The following is a 27,823-nucleotide window of genomic DNA, read 5'->3' as shown; positions in this document are numbered from 1 at the left end:
TGAGTCAAGATACTAATTTCTCATGCAGGCGTGTCACTCAAGGTAGCGGTCACACCTGTTTCCAATGCAGGGGACATTTCTGCCTCAACAATACCCTAATGTAACCCCAAACTTGGCAGACCGTCACCATAATCGGAATTCACAATTCAGTTTTGTCCCCTAATGCACCTACCACATGTATGTTTAAATATCACAAACCATTCTTGGATTCAATGCCTGAGTAGCTTTTGTTTATTCTTTTCCATTTCATTCTGTGAGAATGTTTCAAGTCTTCGAAACTGCCAGCAGTACTTCACTGTTATAATTCTTTTGCACTTACAAAACCTGTTTTGCCTCCTATAGCTATGCATTCGTTTGATTTTGGTTCAAAACAAATACATTATTTATCAACCAAAATCGTTTTAGTAAGGAAGCAAATTCAGCAATTTTTTTAATTAGACCACTGTTACAACTTTGCCATTAATGAAAATGTTTCTGTCCTCTCCTCACAGCAAATGCGCCAGAAAAGCAAGCAGCAAGCTAAAATTGAAGCAACACAAAAACTTGAACAAGTAAAGAGTGAACAACAGCAACAGCAGCAGCAGCAGTTTGGTTCCCAACAGCATTTGAGTCAGTCTGATAGTGACACACCTACCAGTGGAATGCAGAGCCCCTTAACCCCTCAGCAAGGTAATGGGAGTGTATCTCCTTCACAGCAGCCATTTAACAAAGAGGTATATGGAAAGCAGCATCCTTCGGGTACGCCTACTTCCGCGCCATCAGATGATGTGTTTTTGAAACCACAAGCTCCACCACCAACTCCAACGAGAATTCAGGTGCAGGATTCTCTTTCACTAAGCCAGTCGTCTCAACCACTATCACCTCAGATGTTTTCTCCAGGTTCTCGGCCATCATCTCCTATGGATCCTTATGCAAAAATGGTAGGAACACCCAGGCCACTAACAGTGGGTTCGAATTTTTCCAGAAGAAATTCACTTCCACAAATAGATCCATGCTCACCATCATCAGGTGTCACCAGGGTCATTCAAGGAAATGAGCCATCTGCAGATAAACCTTCACCAGTTAGAGACTCATTTTGTTCTTCCCCCAGAAGTGGTGAGTCCTACGAAAAAACACCAGATACTCCCAAGCCAGTCGGGATTTCAAGACCGATCAATATTGAACAATCTTTAAAGAGTTCTTCAGTGGCTGGAGGAAAGGAGATATTCACCAAACCATCTGTTCGAACCGAACCTTTTCAAAAACAACATATGCAACACGTCAGAATGATCCAGGATTCATTTACAAGACCTCCTTTCACTCCTAATCCTACTGTGATGGATGGTAGCCCAGGGCCATTCAAAACTCCACAGTGCCTACCAAAGTCTCCTCAAGAGTCTTATGCATCAATTTCAGCTGCTCCATTACATGCAGTTGTGGACCCATATGAAAGGTCTGCCATGACTCCGAGGCCTTTGGACAGCTTTTCCCAAAATGCACCTAGTGATCCCTACAGCCATCAACCACTGACTCCCCGCCCCATGATGAATGACACATTTTCCCATCTACCAAGAGTGATTAGACAACAAAGTGATAACTTTTCACACTCTGGATCAATGCCAAGGCCCATTCCACAAGATCAGTATATTCATCCTCCTGGTAGCTCTCAGTCAGTTGGTGATGGATTTTCCCAGCCTCCGTCTACTCCTAGGCCAACTGTCATTGATACATATTCCCAGCAACCACCTACACCAAGGCCTCCACTTCAGCATGTCGACCCTTACAATCAGTCTGCTGGAGAAGAAATCTTTGTGCAGCCACATTCCCATCGAAGACTTGCAGATCGCTATATTCATCCTCCAGGAAAACAAAGACATATAGACGATCCATCTTCTCAACCACCAACAAAATCTCACCCACACATTGACATTGCCACTGATCCTTATTCAAAGCCACCTGAAACATTGATGCCTGTTGCTCCTGATCCATATTCTACAATTTCTAGCTCTACAAGGCCTGGTATGGGTGATGTTTATTCTCATATGCCTGGAACTCCAAGACCAGGAATACCTGAGAACTTAATTCAACATAGTATGACAAGACCTGGGTTAATGGCAAACCAGGATTCTTTCTTTCAGGCACAGCAGAGAAGAGGATCTTTAATACAAGAATCATTTGTAAGACAATCTGTCTCATGTTCTCAAAGGACTACAGGGTCTACTACATCAGATTCATTCAGCCATATCCAACTAGCCCCACCACGTGACCCATATGATCAACCTCCCATGACTCCTCGACCACATTCAGGAGACAATTTTGGATCTAGTCAGATAGGTCAAGAAGCTGTAGATCTTCACAGGCCCGGGTCAGATCGAGGTTTTACGAAATCTAGAAACTCTCCCATTTGTTCTGAAGGACAGCAGTTTAATAACACATCTCATGTCCCAGGTCCTCGTGCAACATCAATAACAGTGGATTCACAAAATACTATACATTTGCCTCAGGCAGACACTGAAGAGAAACTAAGACAGGTGAGTTCACACAGCAATTAACATATATTATTTTACCAGTGGAAACATTTCAGTGTCCTGTTGCAAATTATGCATTTGTTATTTTGTCTGAAGCCTATGCTTTTGTAATGTACATGCTGTGCATTCTCGTGTCCTCTGATGTTGGCCGGGGATGTTTGAAAGTTCTTTTTCTTCAAAGAAATCTTTGGTCTCAAGATATCTTTTGCCTCCCCTCAGCCCCACAATATACCAGGACTAAAGGTCCATTTCAGATTGTTTTTTTTGGTATCTGGTTGGGACATGCATCTCGCGTTCCGTAAACAAAATAGATCATCGGTGTTCCTTTTGGCTGCCAACATCAAATAACTAGACATAGCATCATAAATGCCACTGCTCACTTCACTGTTTTTCTCCAGCTATATTGAACAGACTGTTGGACTTGGGCATGTATGAGAATAATTCTCCGGGGGCCGGGCTTGGTGAATGCGCCATTCCAGTTCTTTCTGAAATGTAACTCCAAATATCCATGGTTTTATTTGAATCTGGTTTGGAACCTCTGTAGTCTTCATCATTACTAATTATTAGTTCATAGTATAAATTGCTTCCTTGTGTATGAAAGTTGTAAGGAATTAAAACTTTTTTCTTAAAACAAACTTTTATGTAAAAATGAGGAATTACCATAAATTCATTAAACACCAATGGTTGGCTTAACATCAAGCATTCCGAGAGGAGGAAAACAAATTCAAGTAGTCCAAACATTTGCATCACTAATTCATCCCTTCATATTTAGAATGTTAAATCCAGACATCCAGGTATGTGCTAAGGTGCTTACAAACTAAAGGCTAGTTGTGCCAGCTCAACATTCAGGGTTATCAAAAGTCAACATAACAGGCTTTCTTGCAGACTTTCTCAATATTATACTGCCTATTCGATACATAATGTTTTTAGTTGTACCTTTCAGTTTTTAGTTGTACCTTTCATTCGAATTTGAAACCTGGCGCTAGTACAAAGACTGCATCGACAGCCACCATTCTTCAACCCACACTCAGTTGACCACAAAAACAATCTAAACCTGAGCCAAAGCACTGCTCCCCCAGGAGTTTGGCCTAGAGGTCTGAGACTGGACCACAGTGGCACCAACCTTTGGGTTTCATCTCTGGCACCAACTCCACTCTGTCTCGTAAGCCCCTATTGGCTCTAGAGATACTTCAAGCTAAAGGTTTTGAACCTTGACACCATGCCAACTCAACTCTGAGACCCGGACCGGTCACCTTCTGAACTCATATTAGCCTAGAACCCATCCTCAAAGCCAGCTCTGCAAAAGTTCTTGATTCTGAGATCGTAGTTGAGTTAGCCCTTTCAGGCAGCGCAGGATTTAGAGCCACCACTCAGGGAACATTCTTGCTCGCCCTCCCCTTAAGAGAGAGAGACACCACAGCCAGTACCTTGGAAGAGAAGGATGCTAACCTTTGAAGAGGGAATTTCTGAAGAGTTATATCACATCTCCACATATAGTAGGGACCAGACCTTCAGCCTTGTGAAACCTCAGCCTCCACATATATGCCATCCTTCACCACTACCACCCTAGTCATCTCAGGAGCCGGTCCATTCCGATCACTCAGTATTCACACCATGACTGCCTTTATGAACTTCAGGACCCATACTTTGATCCTGCACCATGTAGGGTTGGAGCCATCTGTGGAAGGATTATAATGTCAACTTACAAGACAAAAACGTCTGAAGCCATATCCAATCATGGCCTTACCTCCAGATATGTGCCGTAATACTGAGGGCAGCTGAGCTTCATGTGATGGAAGAGTAGGAGGATTTTCTGGTGGAAACTTTCCATATCTGAGGGGTCGGAGCAGTATCTGCTCATGCTCCTTTCCCGCTGTTATCACCATCATTGGGAGGAAATGGAGTAGCTGATAAAACATCTGCATGGGGTGTACTGGAACTCAGGAAGAGAACTAGTTCATGAAGGCAAGGGTGTCAATCACCAATATTCGATGCATCTGACACAGCCTCTAAGAAGGTCAACACATGCGTCATCCTCCACATCATGCCTGGCTTTCGGGTGTCAGACGTTTGACCTGAGACCCAGCAGCACCTCATGAATTTACCATTTGATGAGGAACACCTTTTTTCAGACTTCAGGTAGAGGTCATGTTTGAGAAGATCGAGAAAGACACCCACACTGCTAAAGCCAATGGGTTCTGCTAAGTCAGTCTCCAAATACTGGGTTTTGTGAACAGCAAACAATTGGAGTGACCACATCCCAGTGATCAGGATTCCAGCTGCAGGAATTCTTCCAGGAAGGCCACACTTCCAAGACCTACGGTTGAGGTGGTTACCAAGGCAACGACTGAGGCTAAGGTCGAGGTGGCTCCAGGCATGGTTCCTCAGCATCCAAACAGTGACTTAACCTAAATCTCCCAAACAGTACTTGTCAGGGAGAGAATCAGATTATTCCTTTTACAGTAGGAGGGAATTATTACCTTATACAAATGGGTCCTGTCTTTTTGTTTAGCGTGGACATTGCTTGGCGTTTCAAACCACTTGCCAAACATACCACATCAACAGCTCACAATCAGTCTGAAAAGCCGGTGAGAGGAAATGCAGAATCTTTAAAGCAAAGACTCTATCTAGCCAGTGCACCTTCGGGCCAAGAGGTGTTCTCCTTCTACCCTTTTCCTTCTCAATAAGGATTGTACCCTACTGCCTATTCTCGACCTGAATCACTATGTGCAGTCACAGCACGTCAAAATGACAACCCGGCAGGAAGTCATGCCTCTGCCCCGCAACTGGTAATCACACGGCGATACTTACTACCATGTCCTCAGGCATTCAGCACATCCTCACTACCTGTACTTTGTGGTAAGTGGGCAGTACTACCAATTCAAAGTTCTAGCATTTAATGTCACAACAGCTCCAAGGGTGTTCACCAAATATCTAGAAGTGGTATCAGCACATCTGTGCTGCAAAGCCATTCATACCTTTCCATATCCAGGCCATTAGCTGATAAAGAGCTGCGGCCAACAGCCATGCCTGGCACTCATTTATGCAGCGGTTTCATTACTGCGCGTTCCCCGCCAACGCGAAAAATTCTCATATCGCCAACAGGTCTAACTGGGCCTGTGAATAGTATGACAGTATCATAGGCAAAGCCTATCTGAACCAAGAGGGGGGCGGTGACGTTCCAAAGGCTACTACCTCTGTTTCAGATTCCATTTCCCTTAACTGGGAGGACATGAGTGAAACTGTTGATGATTATGGCTTCATGGTGTCTTCATGTGGAGAGGTTGTACTGTTTGCAAGTGTGCATGTATGCCCATTTCCGCAGTGTCTAGCACTGTAGTTGTCACAAGCAGAGAGTCATTGGGAAGATCTAGTGTGGTTGGGGCCCTGAGTTCAGCGCAGTCTGAAATGATGGAACAACAAGAACTTACTGTGGAGTAGGCTATTTGTAGACCATCAACTGCATGTGACTATTACCACAGATGCCTCCATCTTGGAGTGGGAAGCACATCTTCACTGCGAGACTGTTCAAATTTCATGGGTGCTGCGACGACGGCTTTGTCACATCAGTTACCTTGAACTGACAGCAATTTAGTTGTTGCAGAAAGATTTGTATACGCCTCTTTGAGGGAAAAAGTCCTAGTAAAGAGTGACAATATGACCGTGATGTGCTAGTTTGAAAAAACAAGGGGGGGGACTCACTTTCCAGAGCTACCTATTCTAGTTCAAAGAACCTGAAATTCTGCCACTCATAACCACAGCCAGCTCTTAGCGGAGCACCTACTGAGGGTGAACAACCATCTGGACCTCCTAAACAGGACACATAACCAAGTACACTCATGAGAGAGCAATCGAAGTACTTCAGCAATACTTGCACAAAAGGGTACACCTACTATTGATATTTTCAACACTTCTGAAATGCACAATGCTGAATCTAGATTATGGATGAACTGGTGAGGGATATTTGCTTACACTTCTCCTCCACTGAATCTGATTCTATATGCAGATGTGAGGGAAATGCATCAGATGTACTTCCTACCTCCCTGGATGCAAGCATTGATCCAAGATGTTTTCTCCGCTAATAGTCAAAATGTAGAGGACATCTTTCTTGTCCTGCTTCGCCGCATTCCACTTCCATCACTCACCCATTGGAGGAATACAGTTTGGATTGCTGTCTTTGTCTTGGTGCTTGTGGGCCAATGGCGAAGTCCAGACTGAAAACTTCTTCGAAGGCAAATAAAATGCAAATATCCACACCCAACATTAGATGGCAAAAGTATGCAGAGCAACTGAATCTGCAAGCCACAAACAGATGGTTACGGGGTGAGTAACCTTTTCCTTTATTACTGTTCTTATGACATTGTACACAATTTGGATGGGGGCAGATGGGCAAATAGAAGTCACATAACTAATGTGATGAATGCAGTAATGCATCAATATCTAAATTGTTTAACATATGTGGTTCTTGTCTTTTGGTTATTGTGTAAATTCAGACAATCTTTCTTTTTCAATATCTGGTCCCAGCTTATACCTATATTTGGCATGTAGGTAGATACATAGTGGCAAGATGGCTCAATCAGTGAAATGCTCTCTGTACGTATATGTTTAGTCTGTAGGTCAAATGTTCAGATGTCGACAGTATGAAATCCGTTTGAAATCTTTCCAAGGTTGATAAATTTAGGACCATTGAGGAGTAAAATAGGTCTGTAAAACAATATTTGATAAAGAATCTCAGGAAATGCCCCCAGAAACATGCTTCTTGGATTGGTCACAGTTATGTTGACCAAAGTAACTCAGGCCCTGTGTTTTTCCGGAACAGAAATTGGGCTTGATGAGGCAGAAACATCAGGTGAATATGAAGCTTTGTTTGTCGTTTGGTCTCTCCTATAACGAGGGTGCCTGCACTCCATCATGCAAATGCTAAACAATTGTCCTTGTGACAGTAATGATGACTAGTTCAAATCCTCTCATGTATGTTCCCGAATGACTGGCTCTTCCTAGAGGCCTGGTTCTCCCTTGTATACATAAAAAGATGAGAACTTTTGAGGGCCTAAAGTTCAACCACTTCTATCTTTTCACTTCAGATTCAAATTCCTTGGCTAAAGAGGCTAAAGTCTATGGCTGAATGGAGGAGGATGACTCAAAGGCACCTACTGCCTAATCAACAATGATGCTGGTCTCGACTTTGACTCACAAAATACCAGTGGCCTCAATACTGCTCTAGAAGGTTTACATTACTTGCCTCTTTGACCCTGTTTTAGAGAAGGTTTTTATCTTTTACGACAGGTGCTCAGGAAACTTTTGGAATATATAAAATCTAACATTCTGATGGAAATCTTGTATCCATGCATAGAAATAACTGAGCTTTTACTTCATTTTAATGAGGCATTCCTGGACTCTTATATCTGCATTAGAAAAAACCCTATTGGGCTTCATAGTTCATCAGGGTATTGCCAGATGCTAAACATCTTCTTTGGGTAACCACACTTCCCTCTATCACCAAAGAGCTTGTTTGTACAAAGTTTGTCAATCCAATGATCTGACCTACCTGGTACAACACTCTACTCTGGAGAGTCTTGTTGTGCAGGCCTCTATGAGCAATGTCCTCTGCTCACTGAATTTGGTTCGCTTCTTACACTCGTGCGTTCTCTCTCTCTCTCTCTCTCTCTCTCTCTCTCTCTCTCTCTCTCCCTCTCCCTCTCCCTCTCCCTCTCCCTCTCCCTCTCCCTCTCCCTCTCCCTCTCCCTCTCCCTCTCTCTCTCTCTCTCTCTCTCTCTCTCTCTCTCTCTCTCCCTCTCTCTCTCTCTCTCTCTCTCCCTCTCCCTCTCCCTCTCCCTCTCTCTCTCTCTCTCTCTCTCTCCCTCTCTCTCTCCCTCTCTCCCCCTCTCCACCTCTCACCTCTCACCTCTCCCCCCTCACCTCTCACCTCTCTCCTCTCTCCTCTCTCTTTCTCTCTCTCTCTCTCTTTCTTTCTCTCTTTCTTTCTCTCTCGCTCTCTCTCTCTCGCTCCCTTCCGTGCCTGGGAAGTTACTTGAGTCATTTGCACAGACAATACAGAATGTCCAAGGCATAGTAAAATATGTCCTGAGATCTGGCCTGGTCACTGCGGATTTTGTGGCTTAGGCTGTGTGTACCGGCCTGGGCCTTCATCAACACACCTGGATGTGTGTTATTAGGTTTCTGGGGATGTTCAGATTAAATAGGCATGCCCTTTGACAAAACTACACTTTTTGACTAGAAATATGGTTCATCGCTAAAGTGCTTTAAGGACAGCAGAGCTACAGCTCGCTGTCTGCGGCTGCTTTCCCCTGCTTGCCAACTACTGTATCAGTTCCCAAATGTCTGTGGAAGCTTGAGGGCATTGCTCATTATCAGAGGCATCTAATGGCAAATTGTTCAGCTACCATTCAGCCTTTTTATGATAAGAGTCCTAGGCCAACAGCAAATGTATCGGCCTTTTTTGTCCTTTTTGCTTGTTCCGCAGTCAAACCTCCTTAGCTTTACCTACAGCGACCTTTTGAGACCAGTAGGGGGCCGGATGCAGAATTGCCTTTCTAGCTATCGTTCCATTACTTCAGAGCTGCCAGTCGTCCGATTGTTCAATCTGCCTAGACTTTACATTTGTGGATGATCCTCCACATGTTCTTCCCATCTCTGCCCAACATTCAGCAATCCATGCCTATATTACCTCTCAAAGTGCAGAAGGTACTAACTAGGCAACTGTGTCATTGAGCTTGTGTCTGAGGCAGAGAGGGGCTCAAGGTGTTGAGTACTTTATAGTGCCCAAAATGAATAAGAGTCTGAGGTTAATTTCAGATTAGAGGCTACTGAAGGATAATTTAAGATGTTGGCTCTTTCCTAGTTCTTGCTGGCCTTGGACCTCTGACTGAATTGTGTCCTTGGAGTTGCAGGCTGCTTACTTTCTCTACTCCCACATGAAGTAGCTCTGCTTCAAGGTGGAGTAAGTCCACTACAAATTCACTGTCCTGCTTTTTATTTTTACTTCGGCTCTTAATTTTAACAAAAATCAAGTTAGTGGTTTCGGCCTATCTTTGCAGGTCTGGGATATGCGTTTTTCCTTACCTTGATGAAGAGCTGATGAAAGTAATCTCACCTCAGCTAGTCTTGGGCCACCTACCAATGATAGATAGTGTTGCTGTCCATCCTGTTATTCTCAGCAAAAATCCCATCTTCAAAGGACACGCAAATGATGGACGTAATGCGGAAATATCAAACATCCCCCCACCCCAGCCAAGAGATATGGGCAAATCCATCGTTCTTTTGCTCACCATGCCACCCCAGTTAGACCCAGCCATATGCAAACCTTTAACTGGGGGTGAGTGGTTGAAAAGTTTCATCACTCCATCCATCATCTTGTTGTGTTTGCTATGTTCGCCCTAAGTAGCGAAGGGTATGCCCAGACGTGGGTCCCTTGCTCGCTGTGCCATTGGATTCAAGGTAGCCTAGCTGATGAGGGGCGATACCCTGGAACCAGTCCCAGGATGCTTATTTCCGGTCCAGGGAGGACCTGGCCTGGCAGTTCAGGCTGAACTGTTACCATGAAGAGCAGGGTCAAGACTGATTTGCATATGGCTGGGTCTAAACTGGGTTGGCATAGTGCGCAAAAGAACAAAAAATTTAATCCAGATCTCTTGACTGGGCGTGCGTGGTTGAAAAGTTTCAGCACTCCATTCATCTTGTGTTTACTGTGCTGGCCCCAAGTGTCCAAGGGTATGCCAGATTTCGGTCCCTTGCTCGCTGTGTTACTGAATTCAAGCTAGCCTGGCTGATAAGGGGTGATACCCTGAAACCGGTTGCAGGGTGCTTGTTTACGGTCCAGGGAGGACCTGTCCTGGCAGTTCAGGCTGGACTTTTCCTATAAGGAGCAGTGTCAAGACTGATTTAGGTCCAAACTGGGGTGGCATAATGAGCAAAAGAATGATAGATTAAACCCAGATCTCTTGACTGTGGGTGAGTGGTTGTAAAGATTCAGCACTTCGTCTATCATCTTGTTGTGTTTACTAAAACCCCATCTATAGCATCTTTCACCCAAATCACCACAATTTGCTACTCCATGTATGGAGATTGAACAAAACTAACTGAAGTCTTTAATCCTCCAGTGGAGATGCTGGCTGTCATTTTAGCTGCTTGCTATCGATCCACCAGTTGTGTGTACTCTGGTCACCCTCTACAAGCAAGGTTGTGTGATATGTTGTTCTTTATGTCTGTAGCCTGGCACAGTTATAGTTTTTATTGTTTTTAGCATTTAATTTGGGCACAGTTGAGAGTTATTTGTCAGCCCTTTATTTACTGGATCAGCCTTCTTCATTTAAGTCTTCTGTTCACTTTATGATGCTGCAGTGGGACCTTAACTCCGTCATGGCAATCTTCGCGTCTTGTGCGTCTTCTCAGCTATTTTCCGAGGTTACTGACTTCAAATGTTTTTTCTTATCACTATTACTTCTGCATGTTGTGTGAACAGTTGCAGTTTTGCAAGTTCAATCTTTGTGTGCCACCTATTTCCTCAATAGACTGGCACTTAGACCCTTTACATGCTTTCTTCCAAAGTTGGTAGCACCATTCCGAGTGATGCAGTCATCAGGCTCCCAGCTTTCTTTTCTCCTCCATGGAGCCAGAGTGACTTCACTGGTTGGATCCTAAGAGTGCCTTTAGTTATATTTTTAGAACGAGGAGTATGTTATGGATGATCAACTGTTTAATGGGGTTTCTGATGCGAAAAAGGCTCTGATTGGAGCCATTCCCTCCAGCCGGACACTGAGCCCTATTCCTATGGGCTAGGACTTGGGGACGATTGGTAGAGGCCACTGGACCCTGAAGAATACCATCCTGAGACCCCAATATCGTTCTTTAGCTCACTTCGCCAACTCAGTTCAGACCCAACTAAGTGCAAATCAGTCTTGACCCTGTGCTTCATAGAAACAGTCCAGTCCAAATTGCTAAACCAGGTGTTCCCTGAACCGGAAACAATCATCCTGGGACTGGTTTTGGGGGAACTCCCCTCATCAGCCAGGCTAGCTTGAATCCAGTGGCAAAGTGAGCAAGGGTGACGGTTGTGGACCATTGCCTGCCCTCAAAGGCAGTCAAGATTAACGTCTTGATGGCGGTCCTTCATCCGGGAGGTACCCCCTCAGAACTGCTTCTCCCATTTAATGAAACCCTCAAGGACGTCCTGCTTGGGGTCTGACCCAAGCCCTGAACAAGGGATTCTGTGGACCGGACAAACACCCGACACCATCACCCTGCCCCAGCTGATCCTAGTTCCTCACACAACTCCCTACCCCGAAGAGCTTGGTGATTCAAGCCTCCATTTCATGAGTAAATCCTGGTGCATTCCCTACCACGCCATCGAATAGGGAATCTTAAGGGCTGGACAACTTGGGAAAGAAAATGTTTTCTTCAGTGACCTCCCATGCCTTTTAGGTCGTTGCTCCCATTCACTCTGGGATTAGGTTGGACAGGTGCCGCCAATGGTCCTAGAGGATGCCCAGGCCATATTCTCCCAAGCTATGGCTAATGAGAAGGACACAGGTAGTTCATGAGCCAATGTGGCTGGACACGACCAACTAGCTAGCCAGAGTAGTTTGTTTGTCGGTGGCCTGATGGCACCACAACTAGCTTTTCAGGGATTGTCCAAGCGTCACTTATGTTCATGCCGTTTGATGGCTCCCGTCTCTTCGGAGATAAAGGCTGACTCAGTACTGGAGCTGTCACAGGATAGCAGAGCTACGGCCAGGTCCTTGTGTCTTTCCATGGATCTTGGCTGCTCTAGTCCTCCTTCCACAGCCATTGAGGGGGCTTCCAGGCATGTCTCTACCCACCCGGCCACCACTGCATGCAAGCTTCCCAGCCTCTGTGTTGCAGAGGACTACCCACAGGCCCTTTGGGTCAGGCAGCCAGAGATTGCACCGCCCCCCTCCAATCCTCCACCCCCAACCCAGCAGCGTCAGCTTCCAAGCCTCTTTAGTTTGCCCTCTGATCCTCATGGGCAACCAGTGAGAGGCAGGATACATTGTCATCTGCACCACTGTAAGTCGATAATATTAGACCACTTGGTTCGCCTGATTATTCACAGGGGCACTCCCTCCCCTTTGACTACCCCTCCATCCACTTGTGAGTGACAGGCTGATGGAGGATCAGCTCTCCTTACTCTGCCAGGAAATGGTGGCACTCTTGGCCAAGGGAGCCATAGAGAGAGTGCAGACGCCAGAATTAGGTGATGGTTGTTATTCTCACTACTTTCTAGTTCCCAAGAAGGAAGGAGGCTTTTGTCCTATCCTAGACCTGCACCCTCTCAATGTCTTCCTCTAAAAGGAGAAATTCTAAAGGCTCACGGTCGCTCAACTTCTGTTTGTGCTTCACCTGGGAGACTTGATGGTAGCATTGGACTTGCAGGATGTATACTTCCACATCCCGTCTTGCCTGCCCACAGGCATTACTTGTGGTTCACGGTGGGCCACAAGCACTTTGTTTGCCGTACTCCATTTTGGCATTACCAGCGCTCATTGGGAGTTCGCCACGGTCATGGTGGTGGTTGCAGCTCACCCCAGGTGGTCGTCTCCCACCTCAAGACTATGGCGGACCTCCTGCACTCACTGGTGTTCACTATCAACGTGCCAAAGTCACACCTGACTCCCTCTGATGCTCCTTTTCATTAGATCTATTCTGGACACAGTGCATCTTCGGGCTTATGCTTATGAATGGCAAGTCCAGGATATTCAGGCTTTGATACTGATTTTTCAGTGAGACTGACCCTGAGGCTGCTGGGCCTCATGGTTTCCTGCATCCTGCTTGATACACATGCCCTCTGACATATGCGAGCTTTGCAATGGGACCTGAAGTTCCAGTGGGTGCAGCATCAGGGGAATATTTTCGACATGGTGCAGATCTCAGACAGTGCAACCAAAAGTTCTGCAGTGGTGGTTTACGAACTACGAATGGGTCATAGGCAGACCCCTTTCCTTCCACATGCAGATCTGACAGTAGTGACAGATGTGTTACTCCTGGGATGGGGCATCCACCTGGGAGAGGTGGAGATCACAGCCCTCTGGTCTCCAGTGGAATCCGGACTCCACATCAATCTGTTGGAGCTCAGAGCAATCCTGCTGGGATTGAAAGCCTTTCTACCCTCCATCAAGGGGAACCAAGAACAGGTGTTTACAGACATGATCCTACCCAAACCAGCCACGGTCTAAGCCACCTTTGAGTTAAATTTTTTGCTCATTATTGTATGAAAATAATCTCCATGACTATTGACATGTATTCCTGGACTATATTTAGAAATTATGATTGAATACAATGATTTAGATTACCTATAGGATAGGACATAGTTAATAGATTGATCATAATTGTCATGACTTTCTAATTTATATTTATAATAATAAAATGTATTGGTCGATTTTATTTGTTTTGCTTGGCTTTCTTCTGTAATAATATCTATAAGTATAATTGAATTTAAATATTATTCTTCCTAAGATCTTTATATGCAGCACAGACACCACCACCACCACCTTGTGGTACTACAACAAGCGGGGAGGGTGGGATCTTGAACCCCTTGTCAAGAGGCCCTGCTCCTCTTGACATGGCTGGAGCCTTTCCACCATTCCACTCCTGAGTTCTGAAGAAGATCAGGAATGACTGGGCCCAAGTCATCCTTGTGGCTTCGGACTGGGCTTGGAGAGTTTGGTAAAAACTTAGCAAATAAAATATCCAGAGCTGTTGAGCATGGTCATCGATCCTCCAATCGGCTGCCCCTTTGGAAGGATCTTCTGTCGCAGCAACAGAAGAGGGTTTCTTCCAAACCTGTCAATGCTCCGCCTCCATAAGTGGAGATTGAACGGCAACAGTTGACAGCTTTTGACCTTTCATCCAAAGTCTGTAATGTCAACTTGGCAGCCAGGCATCCCACTACCAAGTGGGTGTACTCCTGCCATTGAAGCAAGTTTGTAGCATGGCACGCAGAAAAACAGGTTGAACCCCTTACTGCTCCCCTTTCTCATGTACTTCTGTTTATTCTTTCTCTTGCCCAGCAGGGCTCTACTTTGGGCGCCCTAAAAGGCTATCTTTCTGCCATCTCAGCATTTTTGCGGTTGCCAGATCCGCCATTTCCGTTCAAATCCCCTATTGTACATAGGGTTTTGAAAGGTCTCCAACACATGTTCTTGCTTCACCATGCTTCAGTGAGACCTAAATTTAGTACCCACCTTCCCATGTGCACTCCCTTTGATCCATTACACAACTGTCCTATCAGACTCCTTACAATCAAATCGGCCTTTCTGGTGGCCATAATATCTGTGCAGAGGGTCAGTGAGCTCCAGGCTTTATCATCTAAGCCTCAGTACCTCAACATCTTCCCGGAAAAGCAGGTTCTTCGCACCAGAGCTTCCTTCCGAAGGTGGTCACTCCCTTTCATGTAGACTAATCTATCACCCAGCCTATTATTTTCACTCCGCTGCATCCCTCTAACGAAGTGGAGCGACTCCACCAACTGGCCCCAAGAAGAGTGTTGTCTTTCTACCTTAACCGCACAAAAGAGTTCCAGGTGGATGACCAACTCTCCGGGGTATGTCAGAGCAAGAAAGGTAAGGCGGTACAGAAACAGACTATCTCCTGAAGGATATTGCTCTGTATCAAAATCTGCTGTGCATTTTCCAAGAAGAAACCTACTGACTGCTTATTCCACCAGAGCAAACTGTGCGACCACTGTGTTAGCATGCTGAATTCCAGTCCTGAACATCTGCTAAGCAGCAATGTGGGACTCTCTGCACATGTTCACTAAGTACTACTGCCTGGACAGTCAGGTCCGTTGGGATGGGCACTTTTGCCTGTTTGGTCAAGCATTACTTTTTTGTTTGGAATTGTTTTGCATACCCATCTCTGGGGAAGTATTGATTGGGTGTCTATTCTAAGGTAGGAAATCTGCGACTAGAAGTCTCTATCAGATGACAAGTTACTTACCTTTGGTATCACCTTACCTGGGAGAGACTCTTATCTAGCCCCAAATTCCTTACGGAATGTAGGAAGGTGGAGTATCATGTGGCAATGCTGGTTAGGCTTAATAACAGTACCCGAAAGATGGTCCTTCTATCCACAGTAATAGATCTTTAGCTCAGTCCTGGTAGAGTGGCAAACAGCAGAGCAGTCAAGCTTTACTAGAGGAACGTGTTAAGCATTTCAGAGTACAAGCATGGAAAATAAGTAAATGGCATGACTCGAAAGCAATCCAACATGAACAAGATCAGATGCATATAACCAGAGTTATGGATTTTAGAATAAAACATAAATTACAGCAATTCAGTACTACTGCAGAATATTTTCATTCCAGTCAATGGATAAAAAGTGGTAGTGACAATCGGTCACTTGCAGGTTGAGTTGTGTGGAACCCCAGGAGGGTAAAGGTCCCAATACCAAGCCAAGACAGTCAGTTCAATTTTACCTGGCTCGAGAAGCCGGGGTGCAGAGTTGTCTTAGCTGTCCTTGGTGCTGAAGCAGGAGCCGCGGGTGAGCTAGTTTTACGACTTACAAATTGCTGGTGGGGAACAAAGGGCAAAAAGTCAACAACAAAGCCACTGCTGATGTCAGTTGAAGGTTTTGTGGTGTTACTGCGAGGTGAAGCGACAAGTAAAGGGGATGGTTGCTGGACTAGCGACCAACGAGGCTTGGCAGCGGTAAGCAGTGCAGAAAGTGATTTTGATTTCCGCAGGTCCCGGGCAACACAGTTGGTACCTGAAACTTTGTGGAGGCACTGTACTGGACCATCTACTTCTGGGCGATCCCTCAGAGGGCCTGATGGTCAGCAATTTATCGGATCTGGTACGCTCTTTTTACCTGCAGTTGCAGGGGACTAGTGCCACTAGTGCAGGAAGTCATGTGATGCTTTTGGCTCTCAAAGGCATCCCTTTGTCTGGGGGAACCAATCTTTCTTCTAGAACGAGCCACCTTCGTGCAGTTCCAGGTAGGTTGTCACAGGTGCACAGTATCACGCCTTTAGTTTGTGCAGCTTCTGTTGTCACAGACACGGGTCTCTTATTTAGGGCTTGTTGCAAGTCAGATCAAACATGCGATTCTCGTATCAGGGATAGCCCTTAAATCCTAGATTTAGGGGTGTGAGGTGTGAGGGGTGTGGGTGCAAGTGACCAATGAGCTACTAACCCCAGTGGCTAATCCGCCCGAGGTGACCCCATCCGGGGTTGTACGTTACCTTTGCTACCACTAAAAAAAATGGCAGGAGGCTTCCTGCGCTACCATACCAGGTAGCCCACTCTAGAGGTGTGGCTATCCTTCTGGGGGTGTACGCCTCCTGAATACCTTATTTTCCCGCCTGCCCGGCTACAGATGTGCATAGGGAAGGCTGTTTCCTCCTATGAGAGACAGCCTGGTTGCGTTTCACAGGCGGTGCAGCCTTTGAAGCTCGCTGCCTTGATGTGCCACTTCACTAGCCAGCCGGTCAGGGAGGAAGTGTGGCTCACTGGTTAGAAGCAGCAGACCCTGAAGCAAAGGGCGGCCCGGGACCAGGGTTCAATTCCCGACGCGGCAGGGTCTTGGATCAATGTCCGCGGACTCGATAATTCTCGCTTAGGTGCCTACGCTAACCATGGGTCCCACTCTGCAACTCTGGGCAGTAGCTTGCTTAATCTCCACAACGGCCCCAGCAACGCCGGGGATGCCGGGCTTCACCTTGGGGTGCCCTCTCACAGGGAAAGCCAGGACGGGTTCCCCAGCGGTATACAGCGCCAGGACACCACGTAACGAGGTAACAGTGCGCTTTACAAGTATACATACATTACAAGGTGTCACCTCTGTCCTGGCCAGGCCTTTGTTTTCTGACACCTGGGAGAGTTCACTCCTCCTGGCAGGATGTCATATTCCAGTCTTGGCAGCAAACACAGGCTGCGAGCCAGAGCACAGGAAATGTGGTAGCAACCAGGTGGGCAACCTCTAATGAGTAATTAAGAAGCACTGTGTAAATACTACATAGCGCCCCCACTTTGCACTCCGAGGGGTCGAACAACCCTTGCTATAAAGTTAAAAAAATTTAAAACAATTCTTTCAAAACGTTAAAGCGAAAATCTTCTTTTTATTGTTTACTTTTTATAAATCACGATGTTGTTTCTCACATGTGAATGTGATCATGTTATTGACTTCAAGACAATTTCATGGTGGAAACTTTTTCATACATGGCATGTCCATAGTTCCAATGCATTTCTGGTCGAAACCCTTCATTCAGAGAAATTTTTCTCTGAAAATAAAAATGAATCATTGATTCAAGGGCTTGAAACCTTCAATGAGATTTACAGTTGTTAATCGTAGTGACCGTTGAATATATATCACTTCAAAAAGGATGTGTGGCCCGTCTATTAAAAAACGGGTGTGATTAGTGTTTCAAAGTGTGAAACACAGAGTCAAAAAGCCTTGTGATGGTAGAAAGGTTAAATAGTGGGACTGCCCCGTGTGTCTCGTAACAGGGAAGCACAAATCGGTGCAACGACAAGTACGCATGGAGATAGGAAAAGTGCAATACTTATCGAAATAGGTGTGTGACCGTGCTGATAGAAGATAAGTATGCCCGCGTGTCCCGTAACAGTGAGAACACACATCAGTGCGACGACAAGTACACGTGGTGATAGAAAAAGTTAACCTGTCTGCTCGTTGTGTAGAGATGAATAAAGTAAAGGTATAGCACATACCTATAAATGAGGTGAGCATTTTTTTAAGAGATAGCTTCAATGTGGCATTATACCGTTCACACAAACCACCGGTCTGTGGGTGGTATACCGAAGTTTTGATGTGTGAGGTGTCTATTGATTTACATATTTGATTCATCAACCGCGAGACGAAGGGGGTCCCCTGATCTGTTAGTATTTCTTTAGGGAAACCTACACGGGAAAAGAGTTGGAGAAGTTCATCACTGATGTTAGTAGTTGTGGGGGACCGTAGAGGGAAAGCCTCTGGATATTGAGTAGCATAATCTACAATAACTAATGCATATTGAGTGCCCTTTTTCCTGCGCGGGAGTGGTCCTATGAGGTCCATCCTCATGCGTTTGAATGGTCTTCCAACAATCGGGAGGGGTTGAAGGGGAGCATATTTCACATTCCTGGCAGTATTTGGTGATGAATATATTCCTGGCCAATAGATATGTTGTAAGACTGTCAGTGTTTTTTTTTCATGCCTCTATGCCCTGCAAGTAGGTGTGTGTGTGCGAAAAACATGATATGTTCCCAAAAAGCTTGGGGAACTACCAATTGGGAGGGAGCAGCTTGATCACTCTTTCTATATAACAGGCCGTTCTCTATGTGGAAAAGGGGGTAAACAGGATGTGAGGTGGTGGCTGACTGGTGTGCATGGGTCCAGGCGGATTGGAGGGTAGGATCATGTTCTTGGTTATACCTGAAACTCTTGTCAGAGATCCAAGGGGCTTGGCTTAAAAGGTAAGCTGATTCTTGGGGATTGGGAGGGTGCATTTTGACGTTAAGGAGATACATGAATAAAGGGTTATCCAGGCCCTGGATCAACTGTTCTGCAAGGTTGCGTAGTACCCCTAGTCTATCAAGCAGGGTCCTACCATCTCCGAGGGTAATGGGCAACTGTACTATAGGATAGACTCGTACGTCCCCATGTACACACCTTATATATATGCGTTCCTCTGTGGAAAGGGCTGACGGAGTTACTAGCGATTCAAGGATGACAGATTGTCGACATCCGGAGTCTAATAAGGCTTTTACCATTTTTCCCACTTCCTGTACACTTATATAAAAGCAAGGCCCCATCTCTTCTGAATACAAGAGAGATTGTGGTACGCAGCCAACGTCCATGGGTTCTTTAGTTGTCTTTTTCTGGGGGCAGAACCGGGCTATGTGGCCCCACCCCCGCAATCAATACGCTGAGGTTCCTTTGATAAAGGAGGATCGTAGCGAGACCTAGGAGGTTCTAAGGAAATCTTGGGTATTTTCTTCTCGGGTTTAAGAGGTACCACGGTGGGACAAGTTTTATTGGTTTCTCCAACTACAGAACGTGGTTGGGCACTGGCAAACGTCGTGGCCATGTCTACCAGCTTGTTCCGTGGACATGTTGCTTCAACCACCTTTGTTTAGGGTAAGGCAAAGCCTCTATGTATTGCTCTAAATAGATCAGTTCCATGATCTCCTTGCTCCTCTTGTGAGGTCTGAGCCACGTGTCAGCAGCTGTCTTAAGTTTAAAATACAATGTTTTAGGATTGTCTCCTGGCGTACCCCATTCATTTCTAAAACGGACCCGATAGGCCTCGGAATCCAATCCCAGATGGCCCAGGATGACCCTCTTAATCTCCAAGTAGGGTGTGTTTCCTGAGGGGTTGGCCACCTGATAGGCGGCTTGAGCTTCCCCCGACAATAGAGGGGCCAGAAAGAAAGGCCACTTGACCTCTGGCCAGCCACATGCACAAGCGGCTCTCTCAAAGTTTGTCAGGAAGGGATCGGGATCCTCACCTGGAACATATTTTTGTAAGGATATATTAGGACCAGGGGGCTGAACATCAGGTCTTATTTGAGAAGTGGTTTCGGTTTGACCACCTACCATCTTTTGTATGCAGTCTACCTGTTGGCTCATTGTTTCCTTAAACATTTCTCTATCATCTCGGGCTGTTGCCATCTGTTGGTCCATTGCCCATTCTAGTTTCTGTTGTCCTGCAATAAGTTGTTGAATCAAGTTCTCCATATTTGCAGCTATGGAGCTATATTGCCCGCATTCTCCACCATGTGTTAGCTTGGGCAATAAAACAAGGGACGAGAGAAGGGTTCGCTTTCACCTCTTTTTATTTCATAATGTGGATTACAGGCTAGTCAGCAAATTAAGTCTTGTGGTGTCCGGCTTCAGTCAGGGACCTTCAAATTGTAAGGAGATGGGCAGGTCCTCCCCAGGGTTTCTTGGCATAATGTGGGTTAGTGCCGGACTCTCAGGAACAAAGGAAAAAAAAAACACACACAAAAAGAAAACAAGATAAGGAAGGGTCCTCAGAATAATACTGTCAGTGCTCAGGGAAAGGGAGTGTGGGGGCTTAGACCAATTTACCTTCACCCGTGATCGCTTTGCAGCGCATGCTTCTTTCAGCCTTTACTCTAAGACTTATAATGGCGCGCTTACTTCTGGAGGCTACCCCTGATGGGGGGAGTCCCAAGGCACGAAAGCAGTGACATACCTCTTGCAGCCACGTTCATCCAGGAACGTGGCGGGGTTGAACGTAGTGCCGGACGGGGTCCGGCTCCTTTCTTTCAGCAGTGTGCCACCTTCAAGAGACTCCAGGGAAGCTTCTGGAAGTGAAGAGGCGCTTGCTTCTGTTGTTGCAGGGGTCGGACGGCTGGGCAGTTCCGCTTCTCCTCCGGTGCTGCTGCGGGGCTCTTTGGCATCTTGTTTCTCAACCAGGCTTCCTTTTGCTTCCTGCTCTGCAGCATACACGCCTCTGATTGGTGCATGTGACTGTGTCACATGGGTCGGAGGAAGATCCCAGTTATCGTCAGCTTTAAAGGGATATTGTTACTTCTGTGGTGACGCGTAACCAGAGGCTGACTGGAAACAGAGTAAAGGAGAGATTTGAGAAGGAAATTGCTCTGTGTCCTCGCTTCTCCAACTGTCACAGGTAGGATCTTCCTGATAGAGAGGTAGGAATAGGAAAGCCAGAGGAGATACAGGAGCAGAGCAGGCAGAGGGACGGACGAGACAACAGACAGATAGGAGTCTAGGAACAAGCAAAAGTAACGATGAAGCAAGGGAGATGTAGGCGTTCTGGAGCAGGTAGAGGAAAGTGGAACAGAGGAGCCCTGAAGCAGGTATATTTGTGAGGAATGAAACACATCTCCCACCGTTAGAGCGGCACGATGCAGGTGTGAGGTCAGGAAATAGAACAGACAGTAGTTGCTGAATTCACTGAGGCAAGAGAGTCCGCGGGGAGGGAGTGTGGGAGGAGATCGAACAAGCCGAGGAGGTGTAAGCGCGTGCGTGATAAACGAAAAAACAAGCATTGGTCGCACAGCCGTGAAACTGACGCGGCTGCGAAAGTGAAAGTGATAGCGATGCACTTAATGACCCGTGGCGGAGGAAAGACAGATGGCTAGTGCGCGTGTGCAAGTGCGTGTAACCGCAATCTTGAGGCCAGCAAAAGCATGTGGTAGCACTTTCAAAATCCACTAACTAAATGTCTCGCAGGGCAGCGCATGCGCTGGCTCAGGCGAGACCTAAAAATAGTGCACTGAGTTTGCCACACATGAGGAGGGCAAAGTTGAGTTTGAACAGTTTACCCTGCTCCTGCAGTCTGTAAAGACAGGCCTGGCGTCAGTAGTTTGCTTGGGTCCCTCAGGGTGACACAAATAGTGCTTCAGGCCCAGCTGACCCATTTAACACCCATGCCCTGGGTATCACTGGTACCATATACTAGGGACTAAAAAGGGGGTTAAGTCCTGTGCCAGTTCACATATTAGTTTTAGGTAGAGAGCACTGACACTGGGGCCTGGGCAGCAGGCTCCGATGCACTTTAACCATCAGCGTTGAGGCAAAACGTGGCGGTGACCATACAAAAAGGACACTTTCCTACACTGACCAACCCATTCTCCCCACTCTGTGAATGGAATCTAGAGACCGGGCTGTGTCCCTTTCAGGGCCCCAGTTTTACACACCAGTGGTCCGTGTTCTTTGTGTCTCAGTGCTCCTGGTGTGGAAAATCCCAAAAAGAACTAACAGCTCAATTGGTTGACACCGCAAATGTCACTTTCAGTGCCGATGACACCATGTGGAGCTGAGCAACGTCACCTACTGGTGTGCAGGGGTACTGCTTATGAAAAAATTCCAGATTCAGTCTCATGCGTAGGGAGTGTATTTTAAGATATGGAATCTGCGTCTAGATATAGTCTCTATCAGATAAGGCATTACCGATGGTAAGTAACTTGTTCTTCTTTGTCTTATGTTAGCTCACCGCCGCATCCGCCACATGAAATACTCATCGACAGACTGGGGAATCTGGGAATTGGCGGGACAGTATTTACTTGGCTGGACTCTTTCCTGCAGGACAGAGCCCAGGAAATATGGCTCCCCCTTTCTCAGCCCCTATGCCAGGAATAAGGGTTGGGGTCCCCCAGGGATCTATTCTCAGCCCTACTCTTTTTAATCTGTACTTGTCCCCCCTGTCATACATAGCAGAAGCAAATGGTTCTAAGATCGTATCATACGCAGCTGATTTTCACATGTGGAAAAGAATCACATTTTGACGGGCAAGTATCAGGACCTACCTTTCAAAGGTCTTCCAGTGGCTGAAGGCGAACCAGCTCAAATGCAACTCTGATAAGTCTGAGATTGTTTTCTTAGGCCAACTGGGTGTCAGCAACTGGAACGCCTGGTGGCCTGAAGAATACTCGCCACCTCACACTGAGCAATCAGTCGTTCGAAACCTCGAAGTTCTACTGGACAACACCTTTTCCATGAAGTCTCACGTCCTGGCACTGGTTGGCTCCTGCTTTGGCATTTTGCGCTCGTTGAGAACATTTCTTCCTCTTTTGACAATCGAGTAAAGGAAAATTGTAGTCCATGCCTTGGTGACATCAAGACTGGACTATGCAAACGCCTTGTATTTGGGTCTTCCAGTCGATTTTATACAGCGTTCACAAGTGGTATAGAACAACGCAGCCACAATCAAGGTCTCCGATGTACCCCCTCCTTAAGTCACTTCATTGGTTGAGACTGAAGGAGAGGATCAAATTTAAAGCTCTGATTGTCTTTTTTAAAGCATTTCGTGGGTTACGAGTTGGATACCTTAAACAAACGAGCGTTATATCCCTGCTCGATCCCTAAGATCCTCCTCCTCAAACCTCGTCTAGCCCGGATGGGCGGCAGATCCTTTGGGCTCCTGGGGGCCCAGGCCAGGAACATGCTCCCTGTCTCCCTACGTTCCATTGTAGATGTCTCAGTCTTTAAGAAACACTTGAAAACGTGGCTTTTTATAATCTAGCAGCACTCTACAGCTTTTTCTACCGTCTCTGACAGCGCCGGGACACTCATTAATTAGCCGTTTTGTTGCACTATAACAAATGTTTCATTCATTCATTCATTCATCCATCCTTACATGGAAGTGCAGCACCTGTTGAGGCTTGATCAAAGGAGGTTGACTAGTTATTTTATTCTTAGAACTGCTTCTATTCTGTGGGCAATATTCTCTTCATTGGTTCAAAGAAGCAAATTAGTGAAGTTTGTGTGCAACTTGACCATATATAGGTCAACATCTTTGGCTATTAACCACTTGTCCATTGAATTATAAGTTGGTTTGTAAGAATTCAAAATAATGTTTTCATGGTCATTGTACTAGGAATATAGATATGTTTGTATGTGTTTTTTTTGTTTTTTGTTTTGTTTTTTAGAGAAGTGCCTGTCCATGGGATTTATGATGCTGTTGCCTTGTTCTCAGGACATTCTTTTGTATAGCATTAATACATCTGGAGAAGGAGTCCTACTAGTTTGATAGTGGTGTTTCCAGTCTTTTCTGGTATAATTGGTTATTTATCTTCGACCTTCCTCTTGATTGGAATCTTTGGAAGTGCATCTCATAAGAAATGTATGGGAACAGCCATCTGTTAGAAGAACAAGTTATTTACCTATGATCAAATTTTGTTTGCACAATGTGCTGCTGTATGTCATTCACTTTGCCCACACCAACCATCTAGTGTTCGACTGGGACGTTACGTGTTGCTTTTCTCTTTGGAGTAGAGGTTTTGATTTTGAGATGACTCATTGATCTTTCACCAAGTCCGACCGTGCACTGGGACATAAACTCTACCTTAGACTCGAATTGTTTTTCTCCCATTAAATGTGAACACAGCTGTCGGAGATCTGGGATCATCACACTAAGGAGGAGAATATCTGAAAGAAACACCTTAGTGATATATTCCTTACCTTAGAATTACCCCCAGGCGTCCGACTGGATCCGGAACGTTTTCTTCAGCAGTACCCCTGCACGTCGGAAGGTTGCGTTGTGCGACTCCGCTACCGTCGTGGTCGCCGAAATGACGTTGTGGCAGCTACTTAGATGCTGCCCTTGTGTGCTGACGTCAGTTATTTCTTTTTCCGCGCCAGCAAGCGCAGATCCGGAGAGAGCGGTACCCCCAGTCACTTTTTGACTTGAGGTTTTTTTAGGCTTTTTGTCTCTATTTTTTGAGTCAATGGACTCCTGGGGCAGTAGGGATGCCCGGCTTTAAGACCTGCAGGGACTGTCATCTCATGATGTCAGTGATGGACCCACACCGCGTGTCTGTACTGCCTGGGGCTCGACCACGACCCCAAGTCGTGCCCCAACTGTCGGGCCATGGCACCGAAGACTTTGCGGGAGCGGTCCCGAAAGTTGCTAGAAGTCCCGCAGTCGGCTCCGCGCCGCTCAAGGTCCCAGTCCCGTGTGAGGTCGAGGGACCGGTTGCAGAGCCGCCACCACCGTTCATCTGGATGCACTCCGGGTCAGGTAAGATGAAGCATTCCAAGAAGTCGAAGAAGCGCCATCGCTCTCCAACTTCCCTTCGCCCTTCGTGGCAGAGGGTGCGAGTGGGGCCTCCCTGCGGCTCTGGCAGAGCCTTCGCAGTCTCCTCCGGCCTACCCACCCTTCCCGGGTCCGTCGGCGACTCCGGCCCGGCTGCAGGAATTTCTGTCAGCCATGGCTCACCTCTTTGGGCCGTTGGGCCCTGTGGGGCCGACAGGGGGTTCCAGTCATTTACTACCGGCAGCTCCGGTTCCGGCATCGTTGTTTGCTCCGGCCCCACAAGACCCCCATGGATCCGGGCCTGGATCCCGCTCGATGCCAGTTGACCTTGTGACACTTCCACCAACGTCGACCACACCGGCATCACCTCCAACATCGCCCAGCCCACCAGACGACGTCGCCCCCCCGGTTTCAGCCACGAAGTGGATACAGCGCCAGTCCGGCATCGCTCTACGCCGATTCCGAAGCCAATAGGGAAATTCTATCCCTATGTCCAAGGCTACAAGGAGGGTGCAAGTTACGTAGTGGTATTGCGTAGGGCAGCCGAGGCCCTCCGCCTTCCTACGGTGGCCGTCAGGACAAACCTCCTGACAGAAGTGCTTTAGCCGGCAGCTACCTCTTCAGGGCCACTGCTGCCTTTTAACAATGCACTCTCGGATGTTCTTTTGGGCACCTGGTCCAGGCCCCAACACAGGGGATCCTTTGGATAGGAACAAGGCCCAAGGCCATCGCCCGGCCCCGGGATACCCCCTTTTCCTTTCCCAACACCCCACCCCTTAGAGCTTGGTTGTCCAAGCCTCTGCGTTCCAGAGAGCATTCCCTACCGCACCACTGGACGGAGAACCCAAGAAACTGGAGCATTTCGGTAAGAAGATTTTTTCTTCCGCCAGTTCAGAGCTGTAGTCTGTGAACACTACATGCATCTTGGGCCGTTATTCCCACTCTGTGTGGGATACGGTGGTGCGCGTGCTGCCGCAATGTCCGGAGGAGGCCCGGACAGTGCTCTCTCAAGCTATTGCTGAAGGGACGGATGCAGCCAAGTTCACTATTCGTTGTGACCTTGACACCGTCGACTCGCAGGGCAAGGCGATTTCCACGACGGTGGCTCTCCATCGCCACGCCTGGCTGAGGACAACTGTTTTTTCTGGGGATGTCCAGAACAGTTTAATGGACATCTCCTATGATGGCTATCGCTTTTCGGCAACAAAGCAGATATTGCGTTGGAGCGCTTTAAGGACTCACAGGCTACGGCCAAGTCCTTGAGCCTTTCCGCCACGTGCCCTCTTCCGTCTTCTGCTTTTCGCTCCTTTCATGGCCACGGAAGGGGCGCCAGACACGTTCGTGTCAGAGCTACAGGCCTGCGCAGCAACAGTCTCTGCGCTGCCGCGGACGTGGGACCTGCCGATCCGAGCCAGGGGGCCAGCAGGCAGGTCAGTCCACCTCCACCCCAGCCACCACTGCCTCTAAACCTTCCTAGTCCGGTTTTTCAGGCCCATCAAACGCCAGTGGGCGGCAGGATTCGCCATCACCTCCCGCACTGATGCACCATCACTTCGGACAGGTGGGTTTTACAAATAGTCCGAAGAGGCTACTCCCTCCAGCCATGCCACCCCAGTACCACCGCATGTCGGTGGATCACTTGGCACTTCTACAGGAAGTCATGGACCTCTTGGCCAAGGGCGCCATCAAGCGCATTCCTGCACCAGAAGTAGGACGTAGTTGTTACTCCCACTACTTTCTGGTGCACAAGAAGGAAAAGGGCCTGTGTCCTATCTTGGACCTCAGGGACGTCAATGGCTTCCTCCGGAAGGAGAAGTTTAAGATGTTAACTCTGGCTCAGTTCTTGACTGCCCTTGACCCTGAAGACTGGATGGTAGCGTTGGACCTGCAGGATGCATATTTCCACATTCCTGTCCTGCCGGCCCACCGGCGTTACCTGCGGTTTATGGTAGGCCTCAAACACTTTTGTTTACTGTGCTCCCCTTTGGCCTTACCAGCACCCCTCGGGTGTTCACGAAATTGATGGCGATGGTCACAGCTCATCTGCATATCAGGGGTTCCAGTCTTCCCCTATTTCGATGACTGGCTGTTGAAGGCGGGCTCGCTCGGACAGTCGTCTCCCACCTCTAGACTACGGCCGACCTCCTGCATTTGCTGGGGTTCTCGATCAATGTGCCAAAGTCAGAACTGATTCCCTCTCAGAAGCTCCTCTTCATCGGAGTGGGTATGGATACAATGCACTTTCGGGTTATCCTCCCGAACGGCAAGTCCAGGATATTCAGTCTCTGATTCAGATCTTTCGGCCTCTAACCTGGTTTTCGGTCAGGATGACCCTGAGGCTGCTGGTCCTCATGGCCTCCTGCATCTTGCTGGTTGATCATGCTAGATGGTATATGCGGGCTCTGCAGTGGGACTTGAAGTTCCAGTGGGTGCAGCATAGGGTGCAGCATATGGGGAACCTGTCCGATTATGTCCAGATATTGGAGGGCACTGCACAACAGTTGCAGTGGTGGCTCACAAACCGGCATTGGGTCAATGGCAGATCCCTCTCCCTTCCCCAACCGGAGCACAAAATGGTGACGGATGTGTCCCTTCTGGGATGGGAGCTGCCACATGAGAGAGGTAGAGATCAGAGGCCTTTGGCCTCCGGCGGAGTCCAGGCTCCATATCAACATTCTCGAGCTCCGGGCAATCCAACTTTCACTGAAGGCATTCCCTCCCTCTGTGAAAGGGAGAGTAGTGCAGGTGTTCACAGACAACACCGCCGCCATGAGGTACTGCAACAAACAGGGTGGGGTCGTCGACCCTATGTCAA

The 27,823-nt window shown here is 47.2% G+C and overlaps 1 protein-coding gene across 15 annotated transcripts in view; it reads left to right on the top strand.

The window, feature by feature from the left end:
* Positions 1 to 27,823, top strand: part of KMT2C (lysine methyltransferase 2C) — a 1,799,940-nt gene that overhangs the window by 1,199,261 nt on the left and 572,856 nt on the right. For all 15 annotated transcript variants that reach the window (XM_078663231.1, XM_078663229.1, XM_078663237.1 and 12 more), the window contains one exon: positions 492 to 2,510. In XM_078663231.1, the coding sequence (XP_078519357.1) occupies positions 492 to 2,510 (2,019 nt within the window). The remainder of the gene's footprint in view (positions 1 to 491; positions 2,511 to 27,823) is intronic.

The sequence above is a fragment of the Lissotriton helveticus genome, chromosome 10, assembly GCF_964261635.1.
Source record: "Lissotriton helveticus chromosome 10, aLisHel1.1, whole genome shotgun sequence".
In the NCBI taxonomy this organism is placed as follows: domain Eukaryota; kingdom Metazoa; phylum Chordata; class Amphibia; order Caudata; family Salamandridae; genus Lissotriton; species Lissotriton helveticus.
Note: the sequence above shows the minus strand (reverse complement) of the source record. Positions and strands in the feature narration are given on the sequence as shown.